Raw genomic sequence first — 17,650 nt, forward strand, 5'->3', positions numbered from 1 at the left:
ACACTAAGCTTAGTGGAACACATGCTTATTTAAATCAAAGAGAATTTTATACTTAATGGATTTGATTTAATCTAACATCTAATATTAAAAAATGTCTGATGTGTACCTAGGACTGCAAGAAGCTTTTAAAAGACTGCTTTCCAAAAAAAAAAAAAAAAAAAAAAAAGGTGATAAAACACACGTTGGTGTGCTGTGCATACCATATTGAGAAGCAGGATTATCACTGCAAGAAGTCAGTCAGACTGCCAGAATCAAATCTTGGAGCTATGAAGAAAGTAGACATTGAAACCAGATGTATTTTATGGTTGTGTTTTTGCATAGTTAAGATTCTGAAAATATCATTTATAGGTAAAATTGCATCCAGCTAAGTTTGGTATCCAACTTTGTCTTGCTTTTGCTTTAACTATTTCTAATGCTTTGCCTGAATGTCTAATTTATTTCTTCTTCCCCTAGATGGAAACTTTTTTACATTTACAAGACATGAGCCTATTGGAGTGTGTGGCCAAATTATCCCTGTAAGTTGGAGCTATTTATATAAACCACAAATGTTCCTGTTAGAAATGAAAAACACTTTTGAAGTTTTGTCTATGCAAGTGCATTTGTGAAACTTTACCAATCAGAAACTTTTAGGTACTGAAAGATAGAGACTACTCTGAGTACTCATCAAATTCTGCAAAGTGGAGTTTTTGATAAGTTGGTCCAGTCCAGCCTTGTCTCTCTCCCTGTGTAGGGCAGAAAACAAAACTAAGAAGATTGACTGATGGATTAGTTTGAAAGACGGGGATTTGTAACTGAATTAATTAGAAAAAACTAGTAGGAGAGGGTAATATTTACAGCTTATAAGTAATAAAATCTTTAGGATCTGGAATATCTGTTCTGTTCTGTACAGCACCGACGCAGTTGGATATTTATTTATCACTAAGACTCATTCACTGTGTTGATACAAGTAACAATATAAAGAATGTGTCCAATAAGCACAGTGATACTGAACCATATGTTCCCACACTCCTGTTTGGATTGTCTAAATTCCCAGTTTTGAAGTCATTTATTTTAAATGAAGATTCAAAAGGCCTGCCTAAGTCTGAACATCCAAAACACCAAGGAAAACAGCTTTTTAATTTATTTGTGAGTTCTACACTATTTCAATGAGTTGCTGAGAAAATGGTTACATACACCACGCACTCCTGATACACCCACTTCTTTGCACATGGTAGGTATGGGAAGCCTAACCTGACCTGTTCAGCAGCTTACCAGATTCAGAAATAGTCATCTTATCTACTGGATTTGCTTAGAATTGTTGATCCCATATATGCTCCCTATGTCTTTTAGTTGATCTTGAAGATTTGCTATCGCTTTAGACCACCACATTCGTTCAGAGAACACCACTGGAGAGCTTGGAAACCTGCAGATTTAGATTCTCTTATAGGTCAGGCACATGATATTTCAAGTGAAGCACTGAGGATCAAGATATGCAAAAGAATTAGACACACTAGATGTGGTCACTTCTAAATGAAATTGCATCTTGGAAGTATAAGCAGTCAGTACAAACGCTGGCTTCCCTTATACAATGTTCAAGGACTTTTGAGTATATTTTTTTTTCTCTGCATTGAAACATGAACCCATCAAATTGGAGGTTTCTACATAAACTAAAAGTTCTGAGGACTACGTAAACACCTCAAAGCACTAGCTAGCTCAGTATTTCCATTTCGCTTCCATTCACAGTTCCAGATTAAAGATGAAGATCCATAAAACCCTGTAATCCCTTATTTTGTGTCGTTTTTGCTCTTGTTATTTTGGGGAGTAGGGTGTGATTGAAATGAGATAAAGAGAGAGATAAATATTAGTTACAGGTATACTCCTCTATGCTTTTCTGACACAATAGAGAACTATTGACTGGCATTTTTTTGCGGATTTTATAAAGGTAAGGAATGCTACGACTTTTGCACTGAGGCTCAAGGGCTCAGTGCTTCCAAAAAAATTCTCAAAGGAGCAACTAATTTTTTCCCCAGCCACGTTATCCTTATACTGCTGACTATGGGGTCCAAAGGAGTCAGCTGCTCTTCAGTCTGGCTGGACTGACCACCATAGAGAGCTGCCAGCAAAAGCTCCAGTGAAAAGGGCAGGGGCAGCATTATATGTTGTTACCTTTTCTCCCTTAGAAAAGTGAATTGATGATGGATGTGACCATTTAAGATAGCAAAACTCCCAATTTCACAAGTTACTCCTAGTAACTTTCTGTTAGGCTTTGTTAGAGGAATACACACATTGTCTCTTGAGCTGTTAACTAAATCCTTGTATCCCCTGGACTCACATATACCAAAATCACTGGTGTTTGTGACAGCTTGCCAGTTGCTTTTTCAAAATATCTTCATTCTGAAAAGATTTGAACAAGGAGTTCAGCCACCCAGTTGACAATTGGCACTATTATCATAAAAAAGCAAAGGCATTTTAGTGCTGTGTGAGAAATGGGATACACGTTCTCATCTGTCTTTCAGTGGAACTTCCCATTGGTTATGTTCATCTGGAAGATCGCCCCTGCCCTTTGTTGTGGAAACACAGTGGTTGTCAAACCAGCAGAACAAACTCCACTGAGTGCCCTTTACATGGGATCCTTAATTAAAGAGGTAAGTCAGCAACAGAAGAGCTTTTTGCCCTTCTCAGAAATGTAAGACTACACTGCGGCTGAAATGCCACAGAGGTAACCTAAGCCAGGCAGTCATCTGCGAGTACTTCTCCTTGCATGTCTAGTCTTGTACTATGCAACTTACCTTACAGTAAACCAGTGAAGCAAATCCAGGCCAAAAGCATGCATATCTTTCAGCCTAGTCCACACATACTGAAGAAAACAACAAAAGCAATTTAGTAAATTCCATTACTTGGCAAATATATTTGTATTACAAAAGCACAATACCTTTTCAAAAGTCAAAAGCAAACAGTCAAGAGCAGAGGACTTAGAGGAAGAGGGCAATGACATAATTAGCATAGTTATCACAGAAAAAGACCTATTTGTAGAGGTAATTATTTTATTTTTTTAATTGAACAAATTTTTATCCACCCGTATTATTAACAGGGAGCTGTAAAATTGAACTAGAGACTGCTACCAAACTTATGAACTCTTTTCACACAGAAACTGGGAGGATACAGTTTTTGCTCTTGAATACAATTGTGTGGTATTTCCTCCAGTGTATCCAAGTTACTGTGACAATAGTGCCCAGCCCTGCAAACACCCACAGAACAGTTAAATAGTTTACTATCTTACTTCTCAATAAAATCAACAAAAGTAATCTAACATGTTTGAAAATTTGGCACAGATGTCAGTAATCACAAGCACTGTAACCTTGTAGGGGTTAGTGGAAATGAATTGGCACATTTTATTCCTCTGCTTCAAAATAATGATTCAGCAGAGCATACTGACTGGTTATGTGTTAATATTTCACAGAAACTAAATGATTATCAGGAAGAAGCCATGTCCTACTCTTATTGCATAACATAGTAAAAGTTATTAGATAATATTGTGCAAAAGGAATTGCTTTAAAAAATATCATAGATATCTTCTCTATTAATTTTTAACAGTAAGTATCAGAAAATATTTCTCTCAATAACACAACATTATAGGGAAAGTTACACAGTTCTGCTTCAATTCTAATGAAATAACTATTCTGATATTCTGATTTCCTGAAAGGAAATAAGGACTCTGATAATGCCAGAGCACTTTTGGTAAAACGCAAGATGAATCACAATTTACCTCTTTACTCAGTGTCCACCTGGATGAAGAGCTTAGGTCTGTAATTTTTCAATGTCTTTGATATATTATCTGGTGTATATTGTGCAGCTCTGAAAAAGAGAACAATTTATATCATCAAGTCCTTCAAGATTTATTCACTCAAATCTAGCAGAGATAGTTTCACACTCAGATTACCCAAATAAATTTGGAGCCCAGATGTCGGTCAAAAATGTGGTGATCACTTCAGAAGCTGCTTCAGGCTTGTTGTGAAACTCTCTGAAGAAACTCTCTGTGAAACTCTAATTTAACTTTCTACTTCTCAAATGTCCACACTAAAAAAAATATATTGTCAACCTCACTATCCTTCTTAATAATCTTCACAAAGCTCCTTTGTTAATATATAGAGAGTACCTTCTTACAGAGACATGGAAATTAAATGCCTAAAGACAGCATGAATTAGTCCCATAAAAAATATTCTTTAATTTTGTCTGCGGATTAAGTATGAAACACATTGGAAGGAACCTCATTATCTCATCAATTTTAGGGTGAGTATAAATCTGGAATATTAAAAGAACATAAAAAGCATTGATGGAATATATCTAAGCATGAACTTGTAAAGAACAGAAATTATTCAAACAAAGGCAAATTTCTGGGTCTCTGTAATGCAGGATCTGAGGGTTAGAAGCCCTAAATCACCGTATGCAATTCACCATTTTCGAAATTAAAACGGAGCCTTCGTGTGTAATTCCAAAATCCTGTTTAATCCTGAAAAAAAGACTCATTTAAGCAATCATACAACAGATGTGTCTTTTTAGTCTGTTAGTTCTATGTTTGCTCTGCTTCCTAAGAGCTGCTGAGATCCCATGGCGGTTTCGTAAGCTTACAGGAAATCCAGCCACACATAGGCACAGAAGTTGGCCTGACAAGCTATTGGAAGAAAAGAACTTACTCAGCTTGTGAATGGAGTATAACTAATATAGAACTGGTGGGAAACAATAGGTTTGATTTGGCCCACAGGAAAAACCTCTCTAAATAAAAAATTTGCAACATACTGCATCTGTGCATATCTCGGGTAGCCAGCTCCTTCATACCTTGCAGCTGACCTGCCTCTTTTGTGCTGTAAGGTCTCGTGCTGCCCACTCTCTATTTTCAATTCATGTCCAGACGAAGAAGAAAAGACATTGAGTTTTAAGTGTTATTTCAGTAATTTTTATTAATAGAATTCAGCTTAAGTCAGCGGGTCATTAATTAAATTCCCTTTACTGTGAAGGATAATGAGCAGAAGTCAGCAAGCACACAGGATGATTCAAATAGTTTTAATGATGTAGGCATGAAATTAAGCAATCTTTTTCTTTATAGATCTGACTGGGGGAGAAATTAAAAATAAATATATTCCATGGCAATGGCACTGAAAAAGTACTAAATTAAATGATCTGTTTTATACAAAAGAAACAGTTTAATAGCCTAAAAGACAGGTGAGGGAAAGAAAGCATAAATCCTGTGAGAATGAACACATTTGGGGCTCTAGGGCTGGGAATAACTGTATGACTGAGAAAAGGTGGCTGGGGAACTGAAAAAAAAAAAAAGACTTGTTCTTCTAGGCATTATCCTTCCCCAGATTTATAAGGTTCTTTCTTCCATTTCAGGCAGGATTTCCACCTGGAGTCGTGAACATTGTGCCAGGCTTTGGACCCACGGCGGGAGCAGCAATTTCTCACCACATGGATGTAGATAAAGTAGCTTTCACAGGCTCTACAGAGGTACTATAATGAATGCAAGAAAATATAAGCAGGAACTGTGCTTCTCTGATTCGGCTTAATGATTTAATGTCTAACTAATGTTCTTTAAATTATTTTAACTTTTTTCTTCTTTTAGCTGCTGGTTTGTTAAACAAAGACTGTTTAATGATTTGTTGGTTATTATTAACTTTAAAAATCTTTAAACAATGTTTGCACTGCAGGAGAGCCGTTCAAACAAAGGCACTTTAAGATACAATAAGTTCTAGTATACAAATGCCCTTAAGTCTTGTCCTTTAAAAAGAAAATATTTTAATAACTTTTGCTTCTTTTTTAAGAGTATTTTCTTTAAAAAAATCAAATAGTGAATCATACTGTGCTTAATTCTCTTTAATAACGATAGGACAGTAGAAAGTATTCAGAAACATCATTCCTGGCTTTGCACTTCTTAGGTGAAGTGATAATTCTTAGGTGAAGTGATACTTCTCAGGTGAAGTCATAGCTTTTTGGTATTTGAATGATGCTGACAATCATCTGAGTAGTCTTAGTAGTGAATTTGAATAAGTATCAGTTTAATAATTTAAAAGAAAGTCTGTTAATTTACCCTAACGTTCACTCTGAAGAACTGTGAGATATATAGTCAAAGATATAGCTACATACTTAACACAGTACAGTGTATTATTTGTCTATATGAATGCTATGTGGAAGAACTGTCAGTTGGCCTCTTAACTTCTTGGATGTACACTCCAAAGACAAATATCATTGCCTTACGTCAAGGATCAGTACTCTCTGAGTGCAAGAGCTGTGTTTACTCTTAGACATCTTTAGCTCTAAAGTAATAGGAAAAGAAAACAACCTCAAACCACAACATCCGAGGAATATCCCATTGATATTCCCAATTGTAGTAACTACAATTCTCGGTGTCCCATAAGCAACTGTACCAGAGGGTGTATTCATAGACTTTGGTGAGAGTTCTCTTTTTCTGACTGTGTAGCTTGGCAGCAAGAAATGAAGGCAAGAAGTGTGGCAGAGCTAGGAAGCTACCGGATGTCCGCTTCACATGAACAGACACAAGCCAAAGCCACAATGGCTACCAGCACGTTTTCCCTTCACAATTTTCTAGGACAGTTTATATTAAGTAGTTTTTTTAATTATACCACCAATGGAAAGAAGCAGGGTAGTTATTCTGCCTTGCCTTCTCCTCTTCTTTCTTCTAAGGGAGGAACTGGAATAAGGAAGAGTTGGTGATGCAGGCAGTGTGCTATCTCTTTCTCTCATACATTTTCTCCATCAAAGGTCTTTCCCATGTACAAAAAAAAGAGGAATTTCAGCCTATTGGGAGTAACCAGCAGAGTAGGAATCAGTAACTTTAAATTATAGATACAAGCAAGTAGACTAATGGTAACAAAAACCACACCAGACTTATTTGGCAGTTAACATAAGTATGCCCTGGGAAAAACTTGTAGAAAGCATTCCTGGTATGCAGACTGCAAGTCACCTGCACCCTGACTCTTACTTGCAATTATTACCTTTTTAATTTATCTTACATTTCCATGATTATTGGGATAATGGAACACTGTGGACTGATTTGCACTTTTGAGGAACTCAGAAAAGTATTATTGAGGTCATAATAAAATTTTTGACATAAAGTTGCATTCTTCCTACCTTTTAGGTTGGCAAACTGATTAAAGAAGCAGCAGGAAAGAGCAATCTGAAGAGAGTCACATTGGAACTTGGAGGAAAAAGTCCTAATATTGTATTTGCAGATGCAGATTGTTAGTACCATTTTTATTGCATAATCCTACTACATTTTCTCTTTTCTTTGTCAGTAACTTATTCCTATATGTTCAGTGAAGGAGTGAGTTTTAGTGTTTTCATGTCACACCATAGATTTAATTTAGATGGCCAGCAACAGCTGGTGATTCCTGAATGGATAAGAATCTCTGGCAACCTGTCCACCCTTACTGTAAACAGGGATCATCCTAATGACACATGAATAAAGAATCAAAAACAGCTAGATGAATCTTAAACAGATTTACTAAATTTCTGGATGAATATTCCTCTTGGTACTGTTCATAGGGCAAATAATGTTGAATCTACCTTTCACACAAAACAACTGATTGTATGTTTGTCTAGGTGTACCATGCTATTCTTGATAAGCGTTGTTTTGGATACACATAAAACAATGAATATTTGTGTTTTAAAGTGTCATAAAAGTAAAAAGATAACTGAGATGGAGTGACAATGGTTTGTAAAGAAGTTTATGAACTGATGAACTCTGTATTTCTTTGCAGTGGACACTGCTGTGGAGTTTGCACATATTGGTCTGTTTTACCACCAGGGACAGTGTTGTATAGCAGGATCTAGGATTTTTGTGGAGGAGCCTATTTATGATGAGTTTGTTCGCCGAAGCATTGAACGAGCAAAAAAGTATACTCTTGGAAATCCTCTGTTGCCTGGTGTACAGCAAGGCCCTCAAGTAAGTAATGTTTCCAATAGAACTATGACATAACATCACACTCTAATATACTTCTAAACCTATTGCTGTTTTAGTGTCAAGGCTAAGAGTAGTTGTCTAGTGGTTCGTCTGGAGGACTCAGTGGAAGAAATTGGAGTGATGGTTGTTTGTGCTACTGTCATAGGCCTAAGGCTGAAACATCATTCTCTTTTCTAGTTCTCTTTATTATGGAATGAGAACAAGTATATAGAACTGATATGCTTTCAGAAAGCTCCAATGCAACAGCTATAAATCACCCATGTCAAAGATTGCTAGCATTATATCAAGTGGTGCCACTGTAAGTGAGCAGCTTGAGGAAATAAAATTTAATAGGGTCCTTTCTGCTTTTTCAAGGTGTTAGTGTTTCATTGTTCTGTTTTCAAATATTCTATTCTATTCTATTCTATTCTATTCTATTCTAATATTTTTAGAATATTGTAATATTAAAAGGTACCATTTTGTAACTTTTCCTGCTCACGTTAAAAGGTTATGCCAACACTTCCCCATTAAATGAATGCTAAAATGCAACATGAAAAACTGTTGCCATCACAATGCTGTGGATTTAATGTATCACGTTAGAGCATTGTTAAATTTGTTTTCCCCTGGAGTCTTATTCCCATACCAGCTTGTACTACAGGATATATACTTTCTTGGCAGACCTGTTATGTACATATTTGATTATCACAGAATAAAGGAACTGTATTAGAGACAAAGCAAAATCTGGAGGCAAAGCAACTCCCACACATTTAATAATGTAACGTGTTTCCCATTGTTTAGCACTTTCATTTTATGTAACCAAAGACACCAAGTAAATCAGAAAACTGCATTCCGAGCCATACAAGCTTTGGAGAATTTAAAAAGAGTAAGGGTCCTATTTTGGTATAAATCAATGTGTCTTACTAACTAGCTAATATATTCATCTGATTGAATTTAGATGCCAGAGCAGAAGAAGAATCAAACAAGTAAATTCCACGTATCTAGTGTATAGCTAATACAAAGTTAACAGGAATCCACTTCCATCTTATTGTTGCTTTACTGAGTTTTAAATTCAGCCTAACAATTTAAATGAGATAGGAAAGTAAACTTATACTTAAAAAAAAAACCAAACTAAACATTTGAAAAGCATTACTGAAAACACTAGAAAGAGTGTGAAGATTCTTTTCTCCATTCTCATAATTTGCCTCTCTTGAACTCTTTTCTTCTTAGCAAGCTTTAACAGAAATCTAACTTTTTCACAGGTTAGCAAAGTTTCTCCTTTCAGAACTGGTATGATCGCATTTAACAGAAAATTATAACTGTGCAGTGTAGGTGCATTTCTTTTGTGGTAATTATATTAAGTATCTTTCTTTGTCTTCCAATTCTTTGCGCTTTGACAAATTATTTGTAGAAACAGAAAATGATAGCCTGATGCTTTATCACAGAGAATCCTTGAAAGCTGTTTGTCCTCCCATTCATAGGCATTCTAGGGCAGCACCTGCCTCAGTCAGCAAGTCTGTGTAGCACTTTGTACAGTGTGCACCAATGAAGAGCCAGAGGCACTACTGGAATGCAAAATATCATATATATGCTAATTCACACATTATTAAGAAATAATAATGAAGGAACAACAGACAGCAACATGAGCTGTACCATCTAAACCTCATCTTGTCTTCAAGATGTTCATCCATAAGAGACATTTGGCCACCAGAGTAGCAGAAATTTTGTGTCTTCGTTATGCACTAAGACAATTGTCTTAAAGTAGAATGACAAGTAGAGTGCAGTGACCTAAAAATCATCTCCATATAAGTATCCTTATAAATTCATATCCTTATAAGCTTTTATCTCAGCTTTAGCTGAATAGCTCTTTAGTCTAATACACATCCAGCATTGCCCAGATTCTTTGAAAATATTGATCTGTTCTATGACCATGGTAATACTTGTTGCTTAAACTGAAATGTGATCTTTCTATTGCATGAGTAAGAGAAAATATGAGAAATACAAGCCTCTATTGTATTGCCACTATAAACTCCTTTCCCAGACAAAGATCATAGACTTTTCTATACCACGGGGCAAAGCTGCAATATGGTTGGCACATTTTGGTATTTTTTCGGTAGAGTTCAGCAAGTGAAGGGACAGATTGGCTTCATACCTGGAACAATCTGCCATCTGTGTTTCTCAAACCACAAATGTGTCTTTATTCCACTAATGAACCAGAGTGAACTGAAAACAACTTTGAACTTTACTTACCTTTTATTCTTGCTCTTTAACTTCCTTCAAAAGTTTAGGAAAATATTATGACCAAACTACCAGACCTAGTGAAGTACTGAAGAGCCTTACCGGATAGATCAAGCCCTCTATTGGTTTTACAGATTCAGGCTGAGTAAATTTTATTTTGATGAACCATTTGCAGTCGGTAAGAGTACAGGTAGGAGTATAAAACACATTCATTTTACAGAGTTTTTTCTCATTTTACTAAGTATCAATTTGTCTAGAACTGTGTCTAGACAAATTTTCTAGAAACTGTGTCTAGAAATTTTCCTATGTGGAAATTTCTAATTACTGGTTTATTTGAGAAAAAAACCTGCAAAATTTCCAGAAGTTAGTGACAAGAATATTTGCTGGACTGTCCAGCTGTTCCACTTCAAGAAATATTATTGAAAAAAGCTGGAACTTTATTAGGTTTTGGTTAATAAGTTAGAAGAAGATTTGTTATCAGTGTGTGCTGTTTTCACTCCTGTAATATCTTTTCATTTAGATTGATAAGGAACAGTTCAAAAAAATCCTGGAGCTAATTGAGAGTGGGAAAAAAGAAGGAGCCAAACTGGAATGTGGAGGAGGCCCATGGGGAGACAAAGGTTACTTCATCCAGCCCACGGTTTTTTCTAATGTTACAGATGACATGCGCATTGCCAAAGAAGAGGTAAATGAATTCTTGGCAGTCTGTACTTTCACTAGAGATTGTGTTTATATGTCTGTACAAAACATCCATTTAGAAGGTCAAGTGGCTACATAGAAACACTGTCAGTAAGTCTGTTGTTCTCTCCCGATGCTATTTAAAATGCTTTTCTTGATTTCTGTTCGGCTATTTCACCAACTCAGTGAAGATGAAGGAGAGGATTATGAGGCTGCCAACAAAAACTGTAGCTTAAGCTGGCATTAGATAAGAAGTACTGAGGTCTGGAATGTTTACATCGCCCCATATTGCCCATGTATCATATATCAGAGTCATAATAACCTGTAACAGAGAAGCAAAACTTGAAGGCATGGCTTGCGAAATCTTTGCACAGCCTAAGGAGCCTCTTAAATTGGGGTTTGAACACAACATACATAAAGCAGCTATTTTGCAACAAGATAAAACATTTAGATTGTGCTTCCACAAATACTTTGTTGGTGGCAACTAAAGCAAAGCAGAGTTTTTCCTCTGCATTGTTGTTTATTTGACTTAGACCAGTTTGCAGATGTATCTAGACAGCATTGAAGGAGCTTCTACTGACCCAACTAAGGTGGCAGTGCCGGGGTAGCAGTGCATCTGCAAGGAATGGGAGAGAGTTAAGAGTGCAGAACTGCTATGCCATTGAGAAAAACACTTCCATAAATACCGCTTCTAGGTCTAGTCATGACCTCTTTTCTGTGTGGTTTTTTTTTTTTTACATTCATCTTGATTAACAACTGCTGCAATTCTGTTGCTTTGGTGAAGAACAGAACCAAAGCAACAAGAAGAACTTTGTCCTATAAAGTTCCATCATAATTGTTACAAATCAAGGTGTTGCTTTATATAGCCTGTGATACTGCTGATGCAATCTGCTGAACATTCCTAGTACACTCAGCAAGAGTCAACAGGCTGGGTTAAAACAAGCACTAGAGCATCTACAGTTAATTGCGAAGTGAAGAGAGCTGTAAAACAGGGAAGTGCTCTACAAGAAACAATTCAGATTGTTTATGCCAGTCTGGTAGGAAGACAGTAAACAGCACAGATGTTTGTTTCTTCACAGATTCGTTAGTTTTCTTTTGGTGTGAAACTGCAGAAAGCCAAGGCAATTAAAAGAATATCCAGGTTCTGAAGCTCACAGCTTGAACACTGAGGGATGTTCAGTAGTTTTCTAATCTATGTAAATCAATCCTTAAAACTCTCGTTAGAAACTAGTAATAAAAAATTTTCTATGAAAACCAAGTGGATCGTGATCTATAGCAATGGAAGTAACTAGGTACGAGAAGGACACTCTGCCCTACACAGCCACTGTGTAGTGCTCATGGGCACCCCTAGCTGAGAACGCAGAGTGTCAGTTAGGGGAAAGGCAAGCCTAAGGGACTAGTGTCTCACATAACACCCATAAGAAAGTAAGAATTAGCTGTTTCCCTTGACATATATGCCCAGCTGTGCAGCTGTCTGCAGAGACAGAAGCCTATTAGAAAGTTTAGGGAAAGAAAAAGTTGAGTGTCTTTCTCAATTCTAAAACTGTAAACAAGAAAATACCAGTTTGTTAATAACTAGAATAGATATGGCGCACACTGTGACTCCATGCTAACTAGCTTTATGGTGGGTGTCTTTTGATCTTTATTTCTTTGTTTTCATCATTTATCAGGGGTTTTTTTTATTCATTCATTGTTTAAGTAATCATTTCACAATATCCTACCTTTATCTGCTCCATGCTGCAAAAATCTTATTTTTATGTGAATTTATAATCCTTTCCTGAATGTGTTCAAGAATAAGGACATCTGACAGAAACACATTTTTAAAATACAAATGATCTACGATACTAAGCTATGCTACTCCCTTTCATATGTTTACATGTGCCTGAAACAGATATTTGGACCTGTTCAGCAAATCATGAAGTTTAAAACTATAGATGAAGTTATCAAGAGGGCAAATAACACTACCTATGGCTTAGCAGCAGCAGTTTTTACCAAAGACATTGACAAAGCACTGACGTTTGCAGCTGCTCTTCAGGCTGGAACAGTGTGGTAAGCAGTGGGTTTTTTAATTCATCTTTCAGAACTGCAGGTGTTAACGGCAATAATTGTAAGACATTTTAACACTTCTTAGGATGGTATAATTTTATATTTCAAATCCTTGTCATCTGTAGAGAGGTAGATTAATGTCCTTTTCCTTTGTCTCTCTTCCCTTCACCTTTCCATAATTAGCTGGCTTTTAAATAAGTACTTCTTGTAAGTCTTCACACAATTATCCTATTACAGTATAATAATTATCTTATTATTAGGATGTACATTTTGCCAAAAATCTTCATACTACAAATTTCTCTGTGAAATTCCTTTCTTAATCATTACTGTATTTTTGTGCTCAACCACAATATAGAATATGGTTTGATACTGAGTAGAACTGAAAAAAAACTTCCTAAATATATGCTGAAGCAATCCTGAATTTGCCTCTTAGAAGAGTACCTGCAGAAGACAAGTGACACTAGTCTTTGGTTTGAGAGCATAGGCACTAGTTAGGAAGGAATTTTATCATAACTATCAGAAAAAGGTGTGACTGTTACTCTGCTTGAAGAACCTTAATGACTGTTAAAACTCTGATCATATGTGTAGGTCATGGTAATGTTTTGTTTCTCTGAATGTTGCACTACACATATTTTTGCAACTAGATTACTCAGTTTAGTTTGTAAATATCACCTTAGTTTTTTACAGTAGACAGAAAAGCAGTGATTTTTCAGAAGTGAAAAAGATTGCTTTACACTGTCAAAAGTAATGTTCCTGTTCTTCCAGGGTTAATTGTTATAGTGCAGTATCCGCTCAGTGTCCTTTCGGAGGATTTAAGATGTCGGGAAATGGCCGAGAAATGTAAGTAAATACTTTTTAAAATGTAGATTCAGAGGAGCTGCAGAAAATTCTAAAACCTAACTTAAACATTTATAACTAGAATGCCTAGTTTGAGATTTTGTCAGATTGGTCCATATAGTGTTTATAGACCTTATATTGTCAGGAACAATGTCAAGCAAAGAATTCCTCTATAAAGCAAAGCAGAAAATTACATAGATATATGTAAAAACTATGACAAAATTAGTCCTCTGTAGTCTTTGAACTTTCAGCCTTTTCCCACACTAGAAACAGAGAGGTGTACAGAAATTATAAGCTAATCAAATTCTTTCAAACTTCTAAGGTTTAGTCCAGTTACATTTTGAATCTTGTCCTGTCTTACCTGTATTATTCTTGATCTTCATATCAGCAAGAGAATAATGTAATGAGTTACCTCATGAAACATTTGGTGTTCATTACATTACATAGAACTAAGTCTCCTGGGTTTTTTTAGAGCATAAATCACAAGCAGCTTTTTGTTAAAAATGGCATATATATGGGAACAACAAATTATTTTTGAAGCCAGGAGCAAAAATCAAAACAGATAAGTTTTCCCTAGGCTTTTCCTTCTATCAAGCCAAATGTATAGTATTTTTACCAAATAATGGAAATTATGAATATATATGAATATCTGAATAAATATGAATACAAAAATGAATATATATATAGGTGAAGTGCTTCAGAGCTGTGAATGTGCACTCACAGCCCAGAAGGCCAACAGTATCCTGGGCTGCATCAAAAGAAGCATGGCCAGCAGGTCAAGGGAGGTGATTCTGCCCCTCTGCTCTCATGAGACCCAACACGGAATACTGTGTCCAGTTCTGGAATCCTCAACATATGAAGAATATGGAACTGTTGGAATGGGTGCATAGGAGGGCTATAAAGATGATCAGATTCTGGAGCACCTCTGCTATGAGGACAGGTTGAGAGAGTTGGGGTTGTTCAGCCTGCAGAAGAGAAGGCTTTGGGGAAACCTTATAGCAGCCTTCCAGTACCTGAAAGGGGCCCACAAGGAAGCTGAGGAGGAACTTTTTACAAGGGCATATAGTGACAGGACAAGGAGGAATGACTTTAAATTGGAAGGTGGGAGTTTTAGATTAGACATAAGGAAGAAGTTCTTCATGATGAGGGCATTGAGACACTGGCACAGGTTGCCTAGGGAAGTTGTGGATGTCCATCCCTGGAAGTGTTCAGGGCCAGGTTGGATGGGGCCTTGAAGCAGCCTAATCTAGTGGGAGGTGTCCCTGCCCATGGCAGGGGGGTTGGAACTAGATGACCTTCAAGGTCCCTTCCAACAGAAACCATTCTATGATTCTCATTCTCTTTTTCATACATTTTAAAGACATAAAGGCTAAGGTTTTCATGCTTGCTCATCACTGGACTCAAATTGCTCCTAATGGCAAATACCCCATAACTTCAAACAAAACAGAGTTGTGTGAATGCTGAGAGCTTTAGAAAATGTCAAAATGAAAAATAACAACAGTTTAGGCCATTGCTATCAAGGACTGCTTTGCATTTGCTGAGTGTCAAAAATTGGAGGATCATCAATTCTGAATTACAGCCTTTTGCAGAAATACTTTTGGGAAATATTTTGGGGATTTATTTATTGGAAATAACAGGAAAACAAAAATAGACTATCACAGAGATTAATGTTTTCTGTAAGAGTGCATTTTGAAAGACTTACGCTTTTGTGAAAATGAAGTTCTTCCTAATGTTTAATTCAAAATCACAATTAGTAGAACAATAAAAATATTCTTGTTAAAAGGCAATGAACTAATTAGCATCAGAGAGATGTCTGCCATGGAAAACCTTGTAGTAATCAATTTTAGGAGAGACAGAAATACGTGTGAAACAACTGCACTCAAATAATTGGGAAGTCAGTGTGTCAAGCCATTGACTTCCTTGAGTCCCAGAATAAAATTGCCTATATAATACTTGGAATGAAGGTATCATTATGAATTAACTACTGAATGTAACACACTAACAGAATACCTCTTCAAAAATGAAAAAAATCAGTTAACATTTTCCCCACAGCATGAAAGCCCTGAGCACAGATTTCTGCTTTACATACATATATATAAAATAAGACAGCAGTGAGAAATGGATAGTATTACACTGTATTAAATCATTGTTCTATAAAACAATTAATTATGTCTAAAAATTTTGACTGTGTCAGATGTTAAACACACAGGCACACAAGCAAGCTTCATCTCATCATATAGGACATAAAAGTCTAATCACACTAATAATACATCAGTAAGATTTAACTTTTTCACTATATGAGACATTTCATAGTGAATTAATTATGTCCCGCATTTAATTAAGATGAAGCATGTATTCTTTGACTCTGGAGAAAACTCTTGACATCAGAGGAAGACTATTGCAAATAACTTGTTGAGTATGCTTGTGGAGACCTAACGCATGCTTGACTTGCTGCACAGAACCCAATTTAGAAATGCACTAAAATGATTAAATACCACTGTTTTGCACAGAACTGAAATTGTTCTCTATCCAACTTTTCTCGGAAGACTGTTGCTGTAGCTTTTTGCTTCCAGCAGCACATGTCTTCTGAATATGTCCAAGCATATTTGTTTTACATTTGGCCAATAGCACAGCATGGCTGAAAATCCCATCCAGGACATAATTCATATAAAAAGTATTAGCATAAATATTACTCTTTTTTTTCTTTTATCTAGGGGAGAATATGGCCTTCATGAATACACAGAAGTTAAGACTGTCACAATCAAAATCCCACAGAAGAATTCATAATGCTGCTTGCGGTGCATAATATAGCATCATTTCAAATTAATCTGAAAGGGATATCTGAGTTCTGCAAATTTTTATATCCCAAATTATTCATTAACCTTTTTGCTTTCTGATTGCATAAGACATACTTGCTTACATTAACAATATGAAGAATAATGTAGAAGAATCTAATGTAACTAGCTGAGAAAATGAAAATTTAATGTTTGGTACACAGCTAATTTTGGAAACCATTTTCAAAAGGATCTATCTTTTATTCTCAGTGGATGGTCTCTGTAATGCTATGAAAATGTTTCTTTTTTCAACAGGCACAGTTTGAATAGATGTGCTCTTCTAAATGTTAGATGGAAAGCTCTCTGTACTTTCTTTTCTTTGTGGCCTTAACGAAAGCACTTATGACTAACTAGCAGATAAGTACCTTTCTGTGTCTTTCAAAAATAATAGACTTCTAGATATAGTTCTTAGACACTGAATTTGTTCATGGTATTACACAAATGTAATCTAGATAATATTAAACAATATTAAAATCCACCTTCAAAATGTGATATTGCTCATTACCCTCGTACGCTTCTGGGCATTTTTTATATTTAAAAGGTCATGCTGTCTCAATGGTATGTTTATTTCATCGGTAGTATTCTATATTCACTATCTGGAGGCTAAGGTCCCTAATTCTTTGACAGTATTATAAATGGAAAAATAGGAACACACAGAACACTGGACAATTTGCAAGGAGATAGCACTTAGCTTTGTAGTGGTAAGTATATAAAACATTCTTAACAAATAGTAAGCAAGAAATACAGAAGAGAAAGAGGAGAATGGGAGGTGAGGGAAGGTAGTGAGGGAAGGTAATCTTTGTGATTTACACCTGCTCTATTTTTCCTGTACTCATATGCCTGCACATAATTTGCATGTATTCCTTCCTCCTTTGTCTTCCTCTAATCCATTTTTTCCTTTCATTTTTTTCTTCAATTTCCCTTCTTCTTATAATTTATTTTTCTCATAAAGGCCTACTGTAGATTTATGTATACGAAGCTGATCATGACCTCTAAGATCTCTCATTCTGTACATGGATCGTCTATGTTTCACAATCCTCTGCCAGCGCCCTCCAATGGCCACTCACTGCCGGTAGCCACACGA

General features: G+C 36.1%; 1 protein-coding gene across 1 annotated transcript in view; it reads left to right on the forward strand.

Moving 5' to 3' along the window:
- The window catches only part of ALDH1A1 (aldehyde dehydrogenase 1 family member A1), a 39,138-nt gene extending 22,067 nt beyond the window's left edge, over nucleotides 1-17,071 (forward strand). The window contains exons 5-13 of the mRNA XM_054054874.1: nucleotides 454-515; nucleotides 2,496-2,624; nucleotides 5,371-5,484; nucleotides 7,133-7,235; nucleotides 7,755-7,939; nucleotides 10,692-10,856; nucleotides 12,741-12,898; nucleotides 13,661-13,735; nucleotides 16,447-17,071. Coding sequence (XP_053910849.1) covers nucleotides 454-515; nucleotides 2,496-2,624; nucleotides 5,371-5,484; nucleotides 7,133-7,235; nucleotides 7,755-7,939; nucleotides 10,692-10,856; nucleotides 12,741-12,898; nucleotides 13,661-13,735; nucleotides 16,447-16,519 — 1,064 coding nt within the window. The 3' untranslated portion in view covers nucleotides 16,520-17,071. The remainder of the gene's footprint in view (nucleotides 1-453; nucleotides 516-2,495; nucleotides 2,625-5,370; nucleotides 5,485-7,132; nucleotides 7,236-7,754; nucleotides 7,940-10,691; nucleotides 10,857-12,740; nucleotides 12,899-13,660; nucleotides 13,736-16,446) is intronic.
- Nucleotides 17,072-17,650: the final 579 nt, after the last annotated feature.

The sequence above is a fragment of the Cuculus canorus genome, chromosome Z (assembly GCF_017976375.1).
Source record: "Cuculus canorus isolate bCucCan1 chromosome Z, bCucCan1.pri, whole genome shotgun sequence".
NCBI lineage: Eukaryota > Metazoa > Chordata > Aves > Cuculiformes > Cuculidae > Cuculus > Cuculus canorus.